This window comes from Agelaius phoeniceus, chromosome 6, assembly GCF_051311805.1.
Source record: "Agelaius phoeniceus isolate bAgePho1 chromosome 6, bAgePho1.hap1, whole genome shotgun sequence".
Taxonomy (NCBI): domain Eukaryota; kingdom Metazoa; phylum Chordata; class Aves; order Passeriformes; family Icteridae; genus Agelaius; species Agelaius phoeniceus.
The window spans coordinates 60,831,278-60,848,293 of record NC_135270.1 but is presented as its reverse complement, the minus strand read 5'-3'; the positions used below and the strand labels follow the sequence as shown (position 1 = coordinate 60,848,293).

Sequence of the window (17,016 nt, the reverse complement as noted above, 5' to 3'; positions counted from 1 at the left end):
AAACCAAGAGCAATTTGCTGTGTGAATTCCCCGTCCATGCTGATCATTTGTATTAAAAATATGGCAACAGAGATTAGAAAACATGTTAAAAATGCATAATTTTCATGTCCTGAATGAAAAAAATTTAGAAATGCGCATTTTTGCATTATGCAAGACAGATTTAAAACACACACACACACAAAGGAAAACCCTGTAAGGAGTTAAGAAAGTGGGAACTGCATTTGCACCACTGTCCAGACCGCACCCTGAGCAGCCTTCCTGATCCAAACACTCCAAAATCTGTTTCTTCTTCAGAAAGTAGAGCTGGAGGTGGCTGGGTCCTTTGCCAATCCTCGATGCAGACAGAACCGAGACACGAGGTGCCCTGGCAGGATCCGTCGGGAGCACGGAGCTCATTTACAAAACGGGGCTCTCGCAGTCGTCTTGGGGAAATAAAAAGGTTTTCTCCGGTTTACAAAACGGAAGTCTGACCTTTCCTTTGTTCCAGGCACTACTTAACAGAATAGGTAAAGGTTGATCACAGCTCAGTCAGGGAGGGGTCCTGGCACAGCCCGCTAGCGGTGCCCGGTGTAAGCCTTGAGCCACGAGGTGACCGAGGCGGCGGCCGACGAGATCATCCCGCCCGCGCTGCTGCTGGCGATGGGCTGGGACGCCTGGGTGCTCTGGCTCTGCAGCATCTCCACCTGCTGAGAGGGGATGTCACAGAACCTGGGGCTGGGCAGGTTCTCCCAGTCCGTGCCCAGGTCCGTCTCCTCGTCGCTCACGCGCTCGTCGCCGCTCTCGTCCGTCTCGCCCGCCGCGCTCGGCTCCACAAACTCCATGGAGTCCTCCAGGTCGGCGCTGATTTCAAAGGGGCCGGACCTGTGGGGGGGACCCCATCAGTGCCTCTGTTCTCCCACCCACCCACAGCAGCCTGCTCTGCCAGGCACAGCAGAAATGAAGTGCCCTGTCTCTATCAGCTGGCAGAGGGAGCTTGGTGTCACCCCCTTGGATGTAACACAAACACCTGGCCCAGGAAGGGCCAGGGAACGGTGGGAGGGAGAGCAGTTCTGCTCTGGCAGGGACAGAGGAACACAGAGCAGAGAAAGCTACTGGTGATAACTCAGGGCTCCACTGGGGGAATCCTGCCTTGATGAGGAGCAGCTTTAATTTCCAACACCAAGAGAGCTCAGCTCTGTCAGGCTGAACCTGCAACTCCCAGGTCTGGCACAACCAGAGAGACTTCAGAGTCTCATCAGTGGAGACGGTTCCCACTCTGCCCCAAGAACACCTCAAGCTCTTTCTCACTCTGAGGTTGGCCAGACACTGGAACAGGCTGCCCAGAGAGGCTGAGGGGTCTCCCCTGGAGACACTCCAAACACAGAATCACAGAGTAGCTCAGGCTGGAAGTCACCACAGTGGCTCATCTGGTCCAATCTCATCATCCCAGAGCACAGGGCACAGGATTGTGCCCAGATGGCTCTGGAATGTCCCCAGTGAGGGAGGCTCCACACCCTCTCTGGTCTCTGCTCAGGGCTCAGTCACTGCACAGAGAAGTTCTTCCTCACGTTCAGGTGGAACTTGTGGGCATCAGCTCCTGCTCGTTGCTCTGGTGCCATTGCTGGGCCCCTGGAGCAGAGCCTGCTCTGTCTCTGAGCCCTCTCTTCAGGCAGGGACAGACAAGGATCGGGTCCCCTCTGGAGCGGTCCAGCCCAGCTCCCTCAGCCTCTCCTGAGCAGGGCCATGGGTTGGATCCCCAGGGTCCTGCAGGGTCCCAGCTGTGCTGTGACTCAGAATTCCCTGCTGCCACTGCCTGGTGGGAGAGGCGATTGCATCCTGCCCATCCCACTGCTTTGGGCTGCCTGTATTCCATGGAAAAAGGAAGATTCCCCTCAGCAAGCAGAGTCCCTGACAGAGCTCACTCCAAGCCATAAACTTCCCTGTGAACACGAGCAGGAATTTGATGGAATCATGGAATCATTTAGGTTGGAAAAGACCCCCAAGATCACTGAGTCCCACCATTAAACACAGTGACCATTTAACACAGGCAGGAGTTTATCCAGCCTTAGTGGGAGAAGGAGCCTTAAGCAGTGATTTGTCATGGGAAATATTAATCCAGATAATTAAAGCTTGGTAAAATTATAAGCATATGAAAGCAGCAGCATATAAAGGAGATTGTCAGGCAACCACAGGCTTAGGTATCTAAAGGAAAACAAAGAGAGCTGGTTGTTGCAAACTTTGCAGCCAGCTGAGAAATGAAAGGCAAACACTCCTCCTTCATAATCTGGAAAGCAATGGGAGCTCTGCCTCCTGGCAAAGCCTTCTGCTTAACAAGGCAACACAAGAAGGAGTCATCAGGGCTGAGGTCAGAAGGGACCATTAGATCATCTCAAGTGACCTCCTCTCTGTAACAAAGGCCACTGAGTCCCACCCTTCTCCCTGTCCTGAGCCCAGCAACTCCTGCCTGATGACAGCATCCATCCCAGAACCTCATCCAGCCTTGAGAGGATGACAGAAGGAAACAGAATCCCCACCTTCATTACTGTGGGTAATTATTGTCTCTGCTAAGTGCATGTGCCTCATTTCAACCAGCTCAGACTCTCTGCTCCCAGTGGTGTCTGTAAAGCCACTCAGCAGCCTGGTGGGTACCTTACCCAGCTCTCCTGTGACCCTTTCTTTTACTCTCTGCACCCAGCTGATGCATGGGGAGCTCTGGGACACCTGCACAGGTGCCCACTGCAGCCCTGCACCCTTCAGAGCAGCTGCTTTCCTTTGAGGACACAGCTCTCCATCCTGTGGCTATTTCCAGCACTCTATTTCAGGCAGCAAGCACAGATTTTTTTGTCCAAAATCTTCTACAAAGATGTGGCTCCCCATGTCTGTGGGCTGGCTCAGTAGGGATAGATGCAGAGAACACAAGGAAGTGGGAACAGGCAGCTCCTCTTAGTGGCACTGCAGGTTTTTGAATAAAACCAGATCCGTACAAGAGAACAAAGCAGAAAAGCAGATTTCAGAACATCACTCACTGTGTTTAAGGGGGGAATAAAACATCAGGCACATCAAACAAATATTTGCAGACTGTCTTGGGCACAAGTGACTTGTGTCTGGGTTATCCCAATGGGGAAATCGGTGTTGTTTGCTTTCTTATATTTAACTTGTAAAAAAAAAGAAATAAATTATTAAACCTGGGGTGTGCATGCCAGAACTGATGTTCTTTTCATCACGTTCTAAGCTAAGGGAACAGTTGTCTTTAATCTTAATTTACATATAAATGAGTATTGTTTAAAGGGTCAGCTTTGGTCTAGGCAGTTCATTGACTGGAAGTATTCTGGGAAAGGTTGGCCTGGGATTCTTTTCAGGGTTTGTATTTCTGGATGCTCTCAGGTATTTGCATGTTGGCAAGGCGTGGGCAGAGTCACACTTGGAGCATGGCAAAGCTGCCTGGCATTTGTGCTGCTGTTCCCTGGAGGGAAGGAGTTCCTGCTCCTGGCTGGAGGGGAAATGAGTCCATCATCAGCTGCAAAGCCTCCAGCTGAGCCTGCCATAGGCAGGAGCAAACAGCAAACACACAGCTGTAAATTTAATTCCCACTCAGGAGCCTCTTTTTCTGTCCAGTCTTTCCTCCTCCTGGACCTACCCTGATTTCTGTGCTGAGGACTGATCTATAGGCACAGCAGAAGAGAATTTCCCTCACAAGTAACAAGGCAAAGGCATCAATTCCAAAGGGATTCAGCCAGAGGAGAGTTCACATTTTGCTTTTCTTACCTGCCCAAGTTCTCGGTGTCTGGGCTGACCAGGTACATGAGGTTCCTGAGGGTATGCAGGGGGTGCAACAGATCTAAATTTACATGCTGACATGGGGAAGGGAAAAAAATAAAACATGATCAGGTCCTGAAGGAAACCAGCAGGCACAGCTGATATTTGAAAAGCTATTTAAAGATATGAAATGTGCAGCCCCCCTACCTGAGAGAAGCAGAGGTGGAGGATATTAGCATTCAGCTTCTTCACTGCCCGTGTGAACCTGTGTCTGCTGAGATTCTCTCCACAGAATTCACTGTTAAAACACCACACACACAAAACCACACAGAAAAACAAAATGCTGTGAAAATACATTTGCTGGAGACATCAGCATTCCATGCTCTGGCTTCCTAACAAATCCTGCAGTAAAAATCCTCGCAGCGAGCACTTGTTCAAAGTCTGCAGCCAGTTCTAGAGTGCTGAGGAGATTAATTTTAAACCTAGCAGGACTGTGAGCATTTTGTCAACAAGCTCTGCTTGCCCTGGCCTCACCATTTTCCACAGGACAGGTGGTGTGAACTGTAGGGAACTCAGATCCACCTGAGCCAAACTGTTTCAGATCTCCTTTAAAGTCTTGCATCATTTCCTGTTCCCAACCTTTTCCTTCTGTGAGGGTTGAACACCCAAAGAGAATCAGAGAATCACAGAATGGTTTAGGTTGGAAGAGACTTTCAGATCATCTGGTTCCAACCCCTCAGCCACAGGGTGGGAAAAAGCTGAAACTCTGCACAACTTTTGTGTCCTCACTTTGACAACCACTGTTTTAAAACACTTAAAAGAATCTCAGCAGCACATCTGGAAGCCCTGGGAGTCTGAGCAGGTCTGCAGCTCCTTCTGTGCAGATCCCAGCTGCTCCACACAGACACCAAAATTCTACCAGTGCTCTGCATCCTATATGGGGTTCACTCCTGGGTTTTTTATCCCATGGGAATGACACTGCTGCCATGCCATGTTACAGCACTTGTCCCACAGCACAGGAGGCAGCAGAGCTGTTCAAGAGCTGCTGGACTGGGCTGGGATTTTGTGAAGCACAGTGGGGTCCAGTGAAATGAAAAGTGCCATTTGTGCACTGCCATATTTCATCTCTCATTTGAGGATGCTGAACATGTCAATTAGAGAGGTGTTACTTTCAACTCTGATGGCTGGTCTCCCTCTCAGGAAGTAAAAAAGGAGGGAGGGACTGTTAACTGTGGTCTAAAATCCTGCTAGCCCTCCCCTCAAACAGCACAAAAATCCACAAATCACCCATGTTATCAAAAGCTGCTCCAATTCGTGACTTTTTTTGCTCAAACTGAGGTCACTGATTCCCCTGCTGTATTTTTACTTGCCTGTTGCAGAGCTTCTTGGGAAGATTTACATCAAGTATGAGAGACAAAGTGTTAACGAGCTGAGTTGCATAGCACAATGCAGCACTGATGGTATGAGCAGGGTTATTATGTTCCATATCTGAAAGAAATAAAAACAACATGAAATCTTGGTTTTAAATGAAGTCTTGGTGGGTGTGTTAATATGTTCCTGGAGTCTACTCTGGAATATGTCATTTCTAAGCAAGGAGAACAGCCTGAATCTAGCAATCATTTCCAGTGAAATCTGTCAGAAGCTGGAAGAAAATAGTAATTCTTGGAATTCCTGTTAAGATGATGACATGTGAACTGTGTCAAAACTGTGAATAATTAACTTTCTCTATTTCGCTGTGCTGTGCATCCCAGTGAGAATTTCATGCAAAAGAAGATTTCAGCAGACTGGTCATAAAATCACAGAATGCTTGGAGTTGGAAGGGACCTTAAAGACCACCTAGTTTCAACTGGGCAGGGAATCTTCTCCTAAAACCCCTATTCTGGCATTTATTTCTGGCTCAGGCTGAGAACAAACGGACCAGTTTATGCTCCTCAGTGCCTTCTGCTGGCACCCAAAGTGTCCCAGCTGCCTAAACCCACGCCTTGCCCCTTACCAGGTCCCTGTGTAGTCTTCTTCTCCTCCACCCAGTTGTAGTAAGCAGAGTAGTCCCCATTGTTGGGGAGGATGATCCAGGGCCCCGTGATGCTGATGCTGGTGTCCCCGTTGTGGTCGTCACACACCCACCTCCCGGACAGGTACGTGGTTCTCCGTGCCTCTGCCAGCTTGCTCACAGTGCTGGAGGTCATGGCATTGTCACTCTCTGAGGACACGTCTGCTGGGTCCCTGCAGGCCCCACAGGGGTTGGAGAGAAGTGGGGGGCAATGGAATCAAACACACACTCAGCAGGCACTGAGCTGGGTTTCACCCAGGGCAAAGTGCTTGGAGGAATGCTCCTGTGAAAGTCCTCAGTCCCAAAACTACTTTCATTTGTTCACTGTGGGGTTTTTAATGGGCTGGTTTTGTAGAATCCAGGAATGGTTTGGGTTGGAAAGGACCTTATAAACCACTTCTGCAAAACTCCTCATTCCCAAAACTACTTTCATTTGCTCTGGGATTTTTAATTACCTGTTTTTGTAGAATCCTAGAAAGGTTTGGGTTGGAAGGGGCCTTACAGACCATCTTATTCCACCCCTGCCATGGGCAGGGACACCTTCCACTATCCCAGGCTGCTCCAAGCCCTGTCCAGCCTGGCCATGAACACTTCCATGGATGGGGAATCGATATTTTAAGGAAGTTTAACACTGAACATTCAGCTCATATCTCTCAGTGGGGAGATGCAAGCACCTCCAGATTCAGATGTTCTGGGGATGGTATGGATTGGAAAAGACCTTATAAATCACTTCTGCAAAACTCCTCATTCCCAAAACTACTTTCATTTGCTCTGGGATTTTTAATTACCTGTTTTTGTAGAATCCTAGAAAGGTTTGGGTTGGAAGGGACACCTCATCTCATTCCACCCCTACCATGGGCAGGGACACCTTCCACTATCCCAGGCTGCTCCAAGCCCTGTCCAGCCTGGCCCTGAACACTTCCAGGGATGGGGAATATATATTTTAAGGAAATTTAAAATATAAAACTTCCTGGACATTCAGCTCATTTCCCTCAGTGGGGAAATGCAAGCACCTCCAGATTCAGATTCTTCCATCCCAGACCTCCATCTGTGGGTGAGAACACAACTCCTCCTCCTCCTCACAGACCCCAAGGGAGCCAGACTACCTACCTGAGACTGACACAACTCCCTTCTGGGTGCCTAAAACCAAGCAAAAGGATCCCCAAAGGCCAAGGCTGCCATACCTCATGCTTGTCTTCACCTCCTCCATGGGGAAGATGACCGAGGTCAGCTCCAGGATGTGCGCGCGCCGCAGGTTGGCCAGGTGCTCGTACTGCGTTTTCAGGTCGTAGGTTTTTTTCTCCACCAGGTCTCCCAGTTTCCTGTTGTGCTTCTGGATTTTCTCCTTCTTCTCCTGGTGCCTCTGAGCCCTGCGATAATGCTTCTGGTTCTCCTCTTTAATCCTCAGCAGCCCCTCTGTGTCTGTGAGAACAGCAGCAGATGTTATCCCTTGGAAAAGGAGCTGGGAAGTGCTTGCAGGAAAAGCTTGAGAAAAGCTTTATTAATATTTATGGAAAACAAGATCTCTGGCAGCTTCAAACAGAAAACCCTGCTAAACTATTAACTTCTTCCAGCTGCTCAGTGGTACAACTTTTTAATCTCCTCTGAAGATCTCCAAAGAGACTGCAACTGGGATTATTCTTTCCCTATCTTTTACCCAGCTATTTCTGGATTTGGAGCACAAAAGCCAAGATTTCCCAGTTTAATTAAACTCCTGAGCTAATCATCCTGACAGAAATAGCCTGACTGTACACGTTTGCATTGTGCTGGCCAAAAAAGCCCTGCCCTGCTTGCAGCCAAAATCAAGTGCAGATAGCATCTTCATTCACCAGCCCTGGCACCTGTGCTGCTGCTAGTGTGGGTTATTTGGGATTCTCTCATGGATGTGCTCTCACAGCACTTGGATCCCAACAGTGCAGGCTCCTTGTTCCCACAGGGAACATTTGCTATCTCCCTTTCCACTCACAAATGGGAATTGTGCTCATGGGCTGAAGTGCTGCAACTGCCTGGATTCACTCCACGTGTGTGAGGTTTGGAAAAATACCCTGCAAGAGCATCTTGAAGCATCCAAGGTGGGGCCTGATGATCCTAAAGGTCTTTTGCAACTTTGATGATCCTAAAATCTGCTCATTCAGATATAAAATAAGTAGCTGCAGTAATGAGAGTCAGCCACCTCTGTCTCTTAAAAACACAGGGCAAGATTTCTTGTGCTCTCCCCAAGTACATGTTTAAAACTCTCCCTGTGCCCTAGTTTGAGGTGTGCCTGCCCCTGCAGACACAGAGGCTGCTCTCTCTGAACATCAGGAATTATTTCCAGTCATCTGATCTGCTGCAATCCATGGTGTGTCTGGTAGGAAGGAAGATCTGGTATGTGGGAGATGCCAAGTCCCAAATTAAAGGAGGTGAGAAAAGCTCCTCCATGAACATAAGAACAAATAATCCTCAGGTTTATATAATATAAATAAGTGACCCCTGTTAGAGGAGCAGTAGAAAAATCCACTTTATTCTGGGCAATGCCAGAATCCCTAATGTGTCAGCTATAACTCCCCTTCCTTTAAGCAGTCCTGTAACATCAACAGAAAATCAATTAACACTTGCAGTCATATTCCCAAACTCTCCCTTTGCAAAAAGAACAGGAGAGAGGCTGAGGAGGAAAAGGTCCAGCTGTTCCATTTTCACATTCATGTTTGACTTGAAAGGCTACTTTTTCAGAGTAAACTCCCTTCCCTGCAGGTCCAACAGCAATTATTTGGGAATAGGGGAGACACTGCACTGAAATTTCCTCTTCAGCAGTCCCAGTGCACAGACAACTGTCCTGCCCTCTGCACAGCACCTCTGCTTTATGACCCAGTTTATGAGGTGATTAAAAATCTGTCCCTAGGAGTATTTCAGGACACCACTGTGTCCCACACACCTGCACTGCCTGATAAATGCAAGCCCAGGCACACTGATCTCTGCCCAGAGAGCTCTGCCAGGGATTTGCAAGCCTGTCTCCTTGAACTGTTCTGCGTGGAAAGAAGGCAAACACAGATTTTAAAACATTATTTTAAGCACCACCAATTATTGAGGTCTCCAGGAGAGTCAACTCCAAAAGCAGGAACCCAGTGTTCTAGAAATGGTTTTTATTTCAGAAAATTAAACTATGCCACATCCAAGAGCAGAGAAACAACCTTTCCACTCTTTTTAATGTGGACCAAAAGTGACCAAGTTGGATCCTGATCTGTTGGCTACTCACAGCTGGAATTCATTCCTGGTCTCTCTCCAAAAGCAACTGAGCTAACAATAGGTTAGTTGGGCAATAGTCAGCTCAGTTTTTAGGTTACATCTAATCAAATTCACTGTGAGTCAAGAGAAGTTGCAAAAGCTGCAGATAATAAATTCCACAGAACAGTGGGAAAATGGAGAACTCCACTCCCCGGTTGGTCCTAACTCTGCCACCTCCAGAGCAGAGCATTTTGAGAAGAGGTGACTAATTCCTTAAAGTCACATTGATTTCCTCTTCTCCTTTCTTCACAGGCAAAAGACAAAAAGTCATAATCTAATCTCCATAACAATAATCTTCTACCCACTGAAAAGCTTGTTTTTCTTCAACTTCCTCCTCTCTAAACCAAACATGAATTTTCTTAGCTGTTCTATTCAATTTCCAATGCTCAGACTTTCCTCTGATTATTTGTATCTTTCTTAAATTGTTTAAATTGGACACCAGGTTTCCACTGAAGCAACAACAACACCTGGCACAGCAGGATAACTGCTTCCATCTTAAATACAGCACTTACATTAGTTAACCCAGAAAGAGGCCTGAACCTTTCTGGAGCAGCACAAGATTGATAATTTTTATTTAATTTGCAATTCCCCAGATCCCTTCCTGCCAAATCTCACCACCATCCCCCATTCTGAGTTTGTGTTTCTCTTTACAACAATGTGTACCTTGATTTTGTTCTTTCAGGATGATGCTGTCTATTTATCTGCATGATTTTCAACTTGGTCCTGGTCTCCACAGAAGTCATCTCACCATCCAGCCTGGCTTCCTCCATTCCACCCTCTGTTCTACTGAGCTATTATGGGAAATACTGCCAGGAACTGGGCCAGGAACTGGCTCCTGCTGAGCTCCACCTGCCTCACCTCCTCAGCTTGACCAGTGCCACCACTCTTTGAATGAAGCCTTTCTAACCTTCTGTGATGACCTTGCAGGGGTTACACCCAGAGCAAATTTTGTTTGCTCACAAGACAGTTTCAGGCAGTGCCCAAATCCAAGTTACGTGCAGCTGCTGCTTCATCCTCCACTGCAGCACCTGATCCCCAGATGAGGGGTTGATTGGGCATGAATATCATGGCATAAATAACAAAACATGGTTTGACATGAATACCATAACCAAGTGATGGCTGTTTTTACCCACCTTGCCTGGCAGTTACCAGCAGAGCCCCCCTAGGTGTGTGACAGGATTCCTGGGCCATCACTCTGGGGTTCTGCCTTGCTGCACCCTTTGAAGGCAGGTGCTGCTCTCAGCTTTCTCACACAGGCTCCCAAGTGCTCCACAGACCACCTCAGCTTGTTCCTTGGCTTCCATAAAACAAACTAATGTGTAGTTACCTGTTTCCTTCCTTAGTCTGCAACTGAGTCCTCTCATGATGTCAAATTTAACCTGGCTAAGAGGCTGATCCCATTTTCTTTGCAGGAAGATGAAGCAAAGGCAGCACTGAATGAATGCCTCAGACTTCTCTGCAGTGTTATTGCTATTTCCTGTTGACTAACACACTTTTCTGCTCCCTCATCTTTTCTATATCATCCATTTATTATTGTTACTATCCATCCTCCTTTTTAATTGAAAATAATTTTGCATCTCAGCCTTTTTGATTTTTCACCCCAAGCCCGTGCTAATCCTTTACGATTCTTCTCAGGCTCTGCCTCTGCTTCCACTCTCTGTATGGCTCCTCTTGAATTTCAAGCCATAAAAATATCCCAGATTCAATCAATATGCTTCTGAATATGCTTCCTCTACTTCCCTTGCATGTAGATTGTAAGGAGAGCTGCATATTCTCTTCTGAAAAATGACCCTGCAAATTTAGTGTGAAACAATCTGATGGGTTTCAAAAACTGAAGTTTCTGAATGGAGCCTACACCTTAATTTCAGTGACTCTTGCTCAAGTAGGATTTTCGGATTTTCAGACAGGTGTGGGTTAAAATTCAGCAGTTTCAGGAAATCTGTGACAGCTGCAGAGCTGTTTGCTGCTCCTTATCAAGAGGAAGTGATCAGAAACACTACACTGAATACAGCCATCTCTAGGGACACAGCCAGAGTCACAGGCTGCTAAGCATTTGCTCTTAAAGCTGCTGCAAAACCATCTCCATCCAGCTGAATAATGTCTGCTGTTTGCTAATTAAAACCCAAGCATAAAAAGGCCAAAATCCACTCAGTGATTTGCCTTCAAGTTGATTTAGGAAGCAACTGTTTGGAAATTCACCATTTAAAAAAAACCCTAACGTTCAAATTCACCTCAATTGATTTTTCACTCTAAGGCACGGGGAGTTTTTCCACATCACAAAAGCACAGGCATTACTCACGTCTTGTCATTTCATCATTTTCTTTGCAAATGGTCTGTTTCAGCTGCTCAATCCTCATCTTGCAAGACATTATTTTCCATCTCTGAAAAAGAACATTCAGCAACTCTAGGGCACAAGTGACTTCAAACATGCTGAACGAATGATTAACAGCAAAGCCAGCAGCTTTAGTGCAAAAAGTAGCAGGATGCTCTTGAATGGATCAAACAACTAAATATTTCATACAGTGTTTTGTGCACAGAAGAATGCCACAAACAAAATGAGGGCTTAGTTATAAAGTCAATTGGTAAAATAAGTTTCTGAACAAATATCTAGTGAGAGATGAAAAATTCAGACAGCTTGGAACACTCTGCTGGCAGAGCCCATTTCAGTTTTGCTTACAAAAGGCTCTTTGGGAAAGCAGCACAATGCCCTCAAGGTAAACTGTAACTTTAAACTATGAGATCTAGGAATTCAGAGAGTTTAAAAACCATGGGACACTTGGAGCAACTCACCAGCTGATCAGTTATTTCTTTCCCTTCCATGGCCTTCAAAACACTAGAGGAAAAAACATGATTGAAAGTTTTATGACTATCTGGACTTCATCTGTCTGCAGCAACAGTGTGTTAAAAGAGACTGTTTCCTTTTATGAGATCTCTTAGCTTTTATATCAATTTAATAAATACAACTTACTGTTTTTGGAATTCTCTCTGTTTGGTTTTAAGATGCATCAGCCTTTCTTTCTTGTCTGAAAACCTGGAAGAGATTAAATTCTTTTATTGATATTTTGCACAATTACAGCACTGTAAGTTGTCTGAAAAAGATAATAAAATTGAAGCTTGGGGATTCTCCAAACCTCAGCTATCTGTCTTGATCTGGGGAAGTTAATGGCTAAATGTGTAAAACTCTTGCAGAATTCTAGAGCATGAGTCTCACTGGAATTGCAACAGAGCCTGTAAGCTGGAGAAACATCAGAGTGTTGAACTATCAAACAAATAGCAAATTACTGCTATTTCTAGATTTATAGCTTAGCAAGAGCACTGTTTTGTGTGTTACAAAAAACATGGAGTACTTTAAAAGACCTTCAGTCACTGGAGAAATTAATAGTATTATTTCATGACCCAAATGTCTGCTTCAGCTCTGCTTCACTGGACTCTAGGATATGGGAACTGATCAGAAAGAAATTTTTGCAGGATTCATCATCCTGTGTTTTCACCCTTTGAGTATACAGAAGCCACATTCTGCCCTCCTTATTGCTCCCCAGTTCATTCTATTTTTCTCTGCAACACACAGAATTGATGATTTCATCCTAACAGAGCTATGGTATTTGTAGATGCTCCATCCCTGGAAGTGTTCAAGGCCAGGCAGGATGGAGCATGAAGGTTCCCATGGCAGGGGTTGGAACTAGATGGTCCTTAAGGTCCCTTCCGACCCAAACCATGTGATTTTATGATTTTACTTTCATTTCATGGACATTTATGCTTTATTTAGAAAGAATAGTACACTAAACCTTGACAGGATGACATCTTGGATTTCCTTCTCTGTTACTCTGTGGATTTGATTTCAGGTAAAACTTCAAAATGCTTCACTTTTTTCCTTCAAGTGCTGAAAGCTTGGTGACTACCTTTGGATTCAGAGCCTGTGTAACCACCCTCCCAGATGACATTAGCATTAGAACAACAAAACCACTGGCTGCTGCTTTTGCAGTCAAGCAAAAGAATCTGTTTTCCTTCCAAAACAAACCAAAACCAAATGCAGGTGCTTGGCACAAAAGCCAGAGGCCACACGTGAGCTGGAGGAATGTGGTGCAACTGGAGCCCAGCTGCTCAGCCCAGCTCATCCCCTCTTCCTGTGTGTCCTCACCCCAGGAGTCACCCTGGAAATGACAAAAGGCCCTGCATGAGCCTCCTGTTTATCACAGAGCAGAGCACACCTACTGCACCCCCACCTTTGGCTGCCACCAAAAATCCCCTGGCCCAGAAACACAGAGCTCACCCAGCAGCCACCCAGGCTGGGGTCACCGGGCAGTTCTGGGTTCCTGAGCTGGATTCGTGGGCACAGACCCTGACTGAACAGAATCACCCAGTTCCTGTCCATCACACCAGCAAAAAGCTGAATGATCTGTCACAGAACAGAGGGATAAATGAAGTTCTGGCTGTGGAGGGAAGGCAGAAGTGCTTGTGGAAGCCTGCAGAAATTGCAGCTCACCACGCGCTTCGCAGCGATGTCAAACAGCTCCTAGCAAACCCTCCAGCAGCTTCCTCCTGAGCAAACATCTCCACTGCTTTATATAGCTCTGATTTCTACTGCACTGCATCCTGCAACTCCTTCTTCTTTATATATCTTCAGCCTTTCCATTTGGCAAAAAAGCAAAACTTGGGATGAATTATTATAGGAACTCCCATCAACTGTAAACTGAGAGGAGAGAACATCTTGAATTACCCGTGAAATGTTTCTCTTTCCTCAAGTCTTATCACATTAAGGTGAGATTTTCTGTGGTTGCCTGGCTTATTTCCACATGTTCATTATTAGAGAGAAGCAACCAGAGAGAGGGGCTTCCTACATGAATCTACATATTAATCTACAGGAGTTGATTAATGCTGAAGGAGCTGAGGGCACAATATTCACTATAACTGCTGAAAAAAATCTCTATTCCTAACCAGAACCCATAGCTTGGAGAAATTAGCCAGGCTCAGACATCACAATTACATTGTCTTTGGCTTTTGCCATCTGCAGATACACAAAGCAAAGCAATTCAGCAGTCTGGGAAACACACTCTGAGAATTTATGCACACCACAGGCTGGAGGACACTCCCAGGAGGAAGAAGAACCTCTGAGCTGAGACCAACATCAAGATGCCAGCTTGGCTTTTGAACACACAACACATTAGTCATGAAAGGAAGGATGGCAGTGACTGTTCTACTGGAGGACTTCTGGACTACTCATCCTTAATTGTAGCTCTCCTTAAGTAATTAATCTGAACAGCTCCTCAGTCTCTCCCCCTCACAGATATGGGGTGTGATTTTTGCCAGACAGAAGAAAAATTTCCAATTTTACTGTAGCTCTTCTAAAAGTTAGCTCACAAAATAGTCCCGTGAAATCTGAAATAATTAGAACATGAAATTGTTTGTCTTCATATAAGGAAAATTCACAAGAATATTCTAAAAATAAACCACTGTTGGATACAAGGAGTAATGCTTGGTTTCCTTCTATTTAGCCAGGAAGATAATGATCCTTTTCCCCCATCTGTAACACTTCAAAAAGACAAATGGGAGGCCCAAGTGCCCCCAAACACTTCCACATTCTGAATTTCTCACACTGAGCCACTCAGCAAAGCCCTTGCCATGACACTCCTCCAGCAGTGGCTGATCTAAAATTAACCCAGGCACTACTAGAAGGCATAAAATAAATAAATAAACAACGCTGGCTGTAAACAGCAGCTGAAAGGCACCCAGTGAATTGCACCTGTCCCTGCATGGCTCTGCCCTGGTCACCGTTTCAAACATCTCCCCCTCTCCCAGGGCTCACATCACAAGAAATTCAGAGACATCCACAAAGAGCAAACAAAGAAAACTGACCCCTTCCCCACTCTTAAATCAGTAATTCCAAATATTAATTAGAGGATGCAAACAAAATGTTTCAGGCACGGTTTAAACATAATCCCATTATCCTCAAAACTCAAGCTTTTGTCCCTACACAGAGTTCCTGCAGCCACTGGGGACATTGTGTTATTCATACAGATGTGCTACTCCTTTAATTCATTAAAATAAATTTGCCATTTTTAATGAATTGCACTAATGCAATTAATTGATGGAAAAGTTCTGAGCAGCAGGAGAAACAAAGCCTGGGGAAATGGAGTGTGCAGGGAGGCCCCAGGTTAATACAGCAGCAGTGACCCTAGAGATAGAACTGTGATGTCCAGGCAGAGAAGGGGGGAAAAAGACCAAAAAACAAAAAATAAGAAGAGATTTAATCCTTGCAGTTAAAAAACACAGGAGCCTTTCCAGCCACAGACAAGTGGGGCAGTGAAAGCTTCTCAGGAAGATGCAGTGACAACTGTCAGACAGAAAAGCTGATCCTGTCTCATGTGAGAAGATAAAGAGGGTTTTCTCTTACACCGCTGCTTCTGGTACTTTGGCTAAAGCTGCTTCTTTATGACTTCATTTTCCTGATGGGCAGAGACTTCTTAAGCCTTGGTTAATACAAAACAACAGGGCTTCAACTCTAACAAAGGCTACAGTTGAATTTCTATAATTAAACCTGATGTTTAGCCAAAAACTTAAGGCTGCAAAAGAGACAGGAAAAAAACCAAACTTGGTTTATATTCCAAGCTCCATATCCAACCTTTTAATAGAATCTGCAGAAAACCCCAAGCAGTCTCACACAACTACACGTTTTCCACCTATTTTAGACAGGCTAAATCTAGTTTGTGGTTCTCCAACACAGCTTTTTTTACATTAAAAAAGGGAACAGACAGACAGACCTTAGTGACAGACTAAAGTCTGAGTTCTGCAAGCTGACTCACACTGGCTGACAGCATTTCCCCACTCCCGTGGATGTTGGTGGGTGAAAGGCACCACTGTCCCCTTGTTCCTGGGGACACCAGGAGCCTTTGGAGCGAGGACACGGCCACCCCACACACTTCCCAAAATAGCCCCAGGAATCGCTCCCAACAGCTGCTAACGAGGGACCAGGAACACGGTGCCAGCCAAGAATCAGAGCCCTTCCAGACATGGCCCTGGGGACTTTTGAAGAATCTGGGCTGGACGGCAGCGCTGGAGGAGCCACCTGAGTCATTCCATGAGGAAATTTGTTTATGGGCACAGCGCTCATGCAGGGAGAGCCAGCGCTCCAGAAGGAGCAGCGTGGCACACCATGAAGTCGAGTGGATACTTTTTTTTGTCCACATTTATGGGTATACACACAAGAAAATATTTATTTTCTTTCTTATACACCTTCCTAACTTCGCTTAACGATTTAGAAAACTACTGTTTCAAGGAGTGTTGACGAAAAGAGGTAAATCGTATGAAACAACACTGCACGGGTATCTGTGCCCTGAACTGGAGCTTCTGTGGCTACATCGCCGCGGACACATCTGCACCTGACCGAGTGAAACTCGGGGTCACTCCTTAATTATTATTATTATTATTAAAACTATTATGATTTCAAGGCTCGTACCGAGGGTCCTGCTGTGTCCATCCCCAGTCTCAGGGTGGGCCCGGCGGCCCCCAGAGCGTTCCCCACCCACACCCCGAGCCCCCCGAGCCCCGGGACAGCGGGGAAGGGGCACAACCCGGTCCCCATGCCCGGCCCTGAGGCACAGCGACCGCAGCAGGGCAGGGAGAGCCCGCCCCGCTCCCCTCAGCGCCGCCGGTACCTCTCGGAGTCGCGCCCGTCGAAGAAGACGAAGTCGCCGCTCTGCACGCACTTGGCGCAGGTGAGGCGGCGGCGCGTGGTGTTGCAGAGCGGGCACCGCTCCACCGCCACGTAGAGACCCTCGGCGTCCTCCTCGGCGCCCCGCAGAGCCCCGGGCCCGGCGGCGCTGCCCCCGCCCGGCCCCGCGGGCTGCGGCCGGCGGCCGCTGGGAGCCGCCATGTTGGGGCCGCGGGTCACGTGGGACGCTGTTGCCGGGCAGGGCATTGTGGGAAGGGGCGCTGAGGCGGCGGGCTGGGGCGGGGGAGGGCGCGGGACA

General features: G+C 46.7%; 1 protein-coding gene across 1 annotated transcript; it reads right to left on the bottom strand.

The window, feature by feature from the left end:
* Positions 1-85: 85 nt before the first annotated feature.
* ATG14 (autophagy related 14) lies at positions 86-16,946 on the bottom strand. The gene is made up of 10 exons (XM_054634866.2): positions 16,702-16,946; positions 12,018-12,080; positions 11,840-11,882; positions 11,349-11,430; positions 6,970-7,207; positions 5,729-5,958; positions 5,106-5,223; positions 3,943-4,033; positions 3,745-3,830; positions 86-861 (listed from the first exon to the last, which is right to left on the bottom strand). The coding sequence occupies exons 1-10, from the start codon at positions 16,917-16,919 to the stop codon at positions 555-557; spliced, it is 1,476 nt and encodes a 491-aa protein (XP_054490841.2). The 5' UTR covers positions 16,920-16,946; the 3' UTR covers positions 86-554.
* Positions 16,947-17,016: the final 70 nt, after the last annotated feature.

What these genes read in the sequence shown, in the direction of transcription:
- ATG14 (XM_054634866.2), bottom strand. Translation starts at nt 16,919, where the DNA reads ATGGCGGCTCCCAGCGGCCGCCGGCCGCAGCCCGCGGGGCCGGGCGGG. An exon ending in GACGGGCGCGACTCCGAGAG is followed by an intron (nt 12,081 to 16,701) that starts GTACCGGCGGCG and finishes AATCTCTTCCAG; the next exon opens with GTTTTCAGACAAGAAAGAAA. An exon ending in CCCAAGAAGCTCTGCAACAG is followed by an intron (nt 4,034 to 5,105) that starts GCAAGTAAAAAT and finishes GTGTTTTAACAG; the next exon opens with TGAATTCTGTGGAGAGAATC.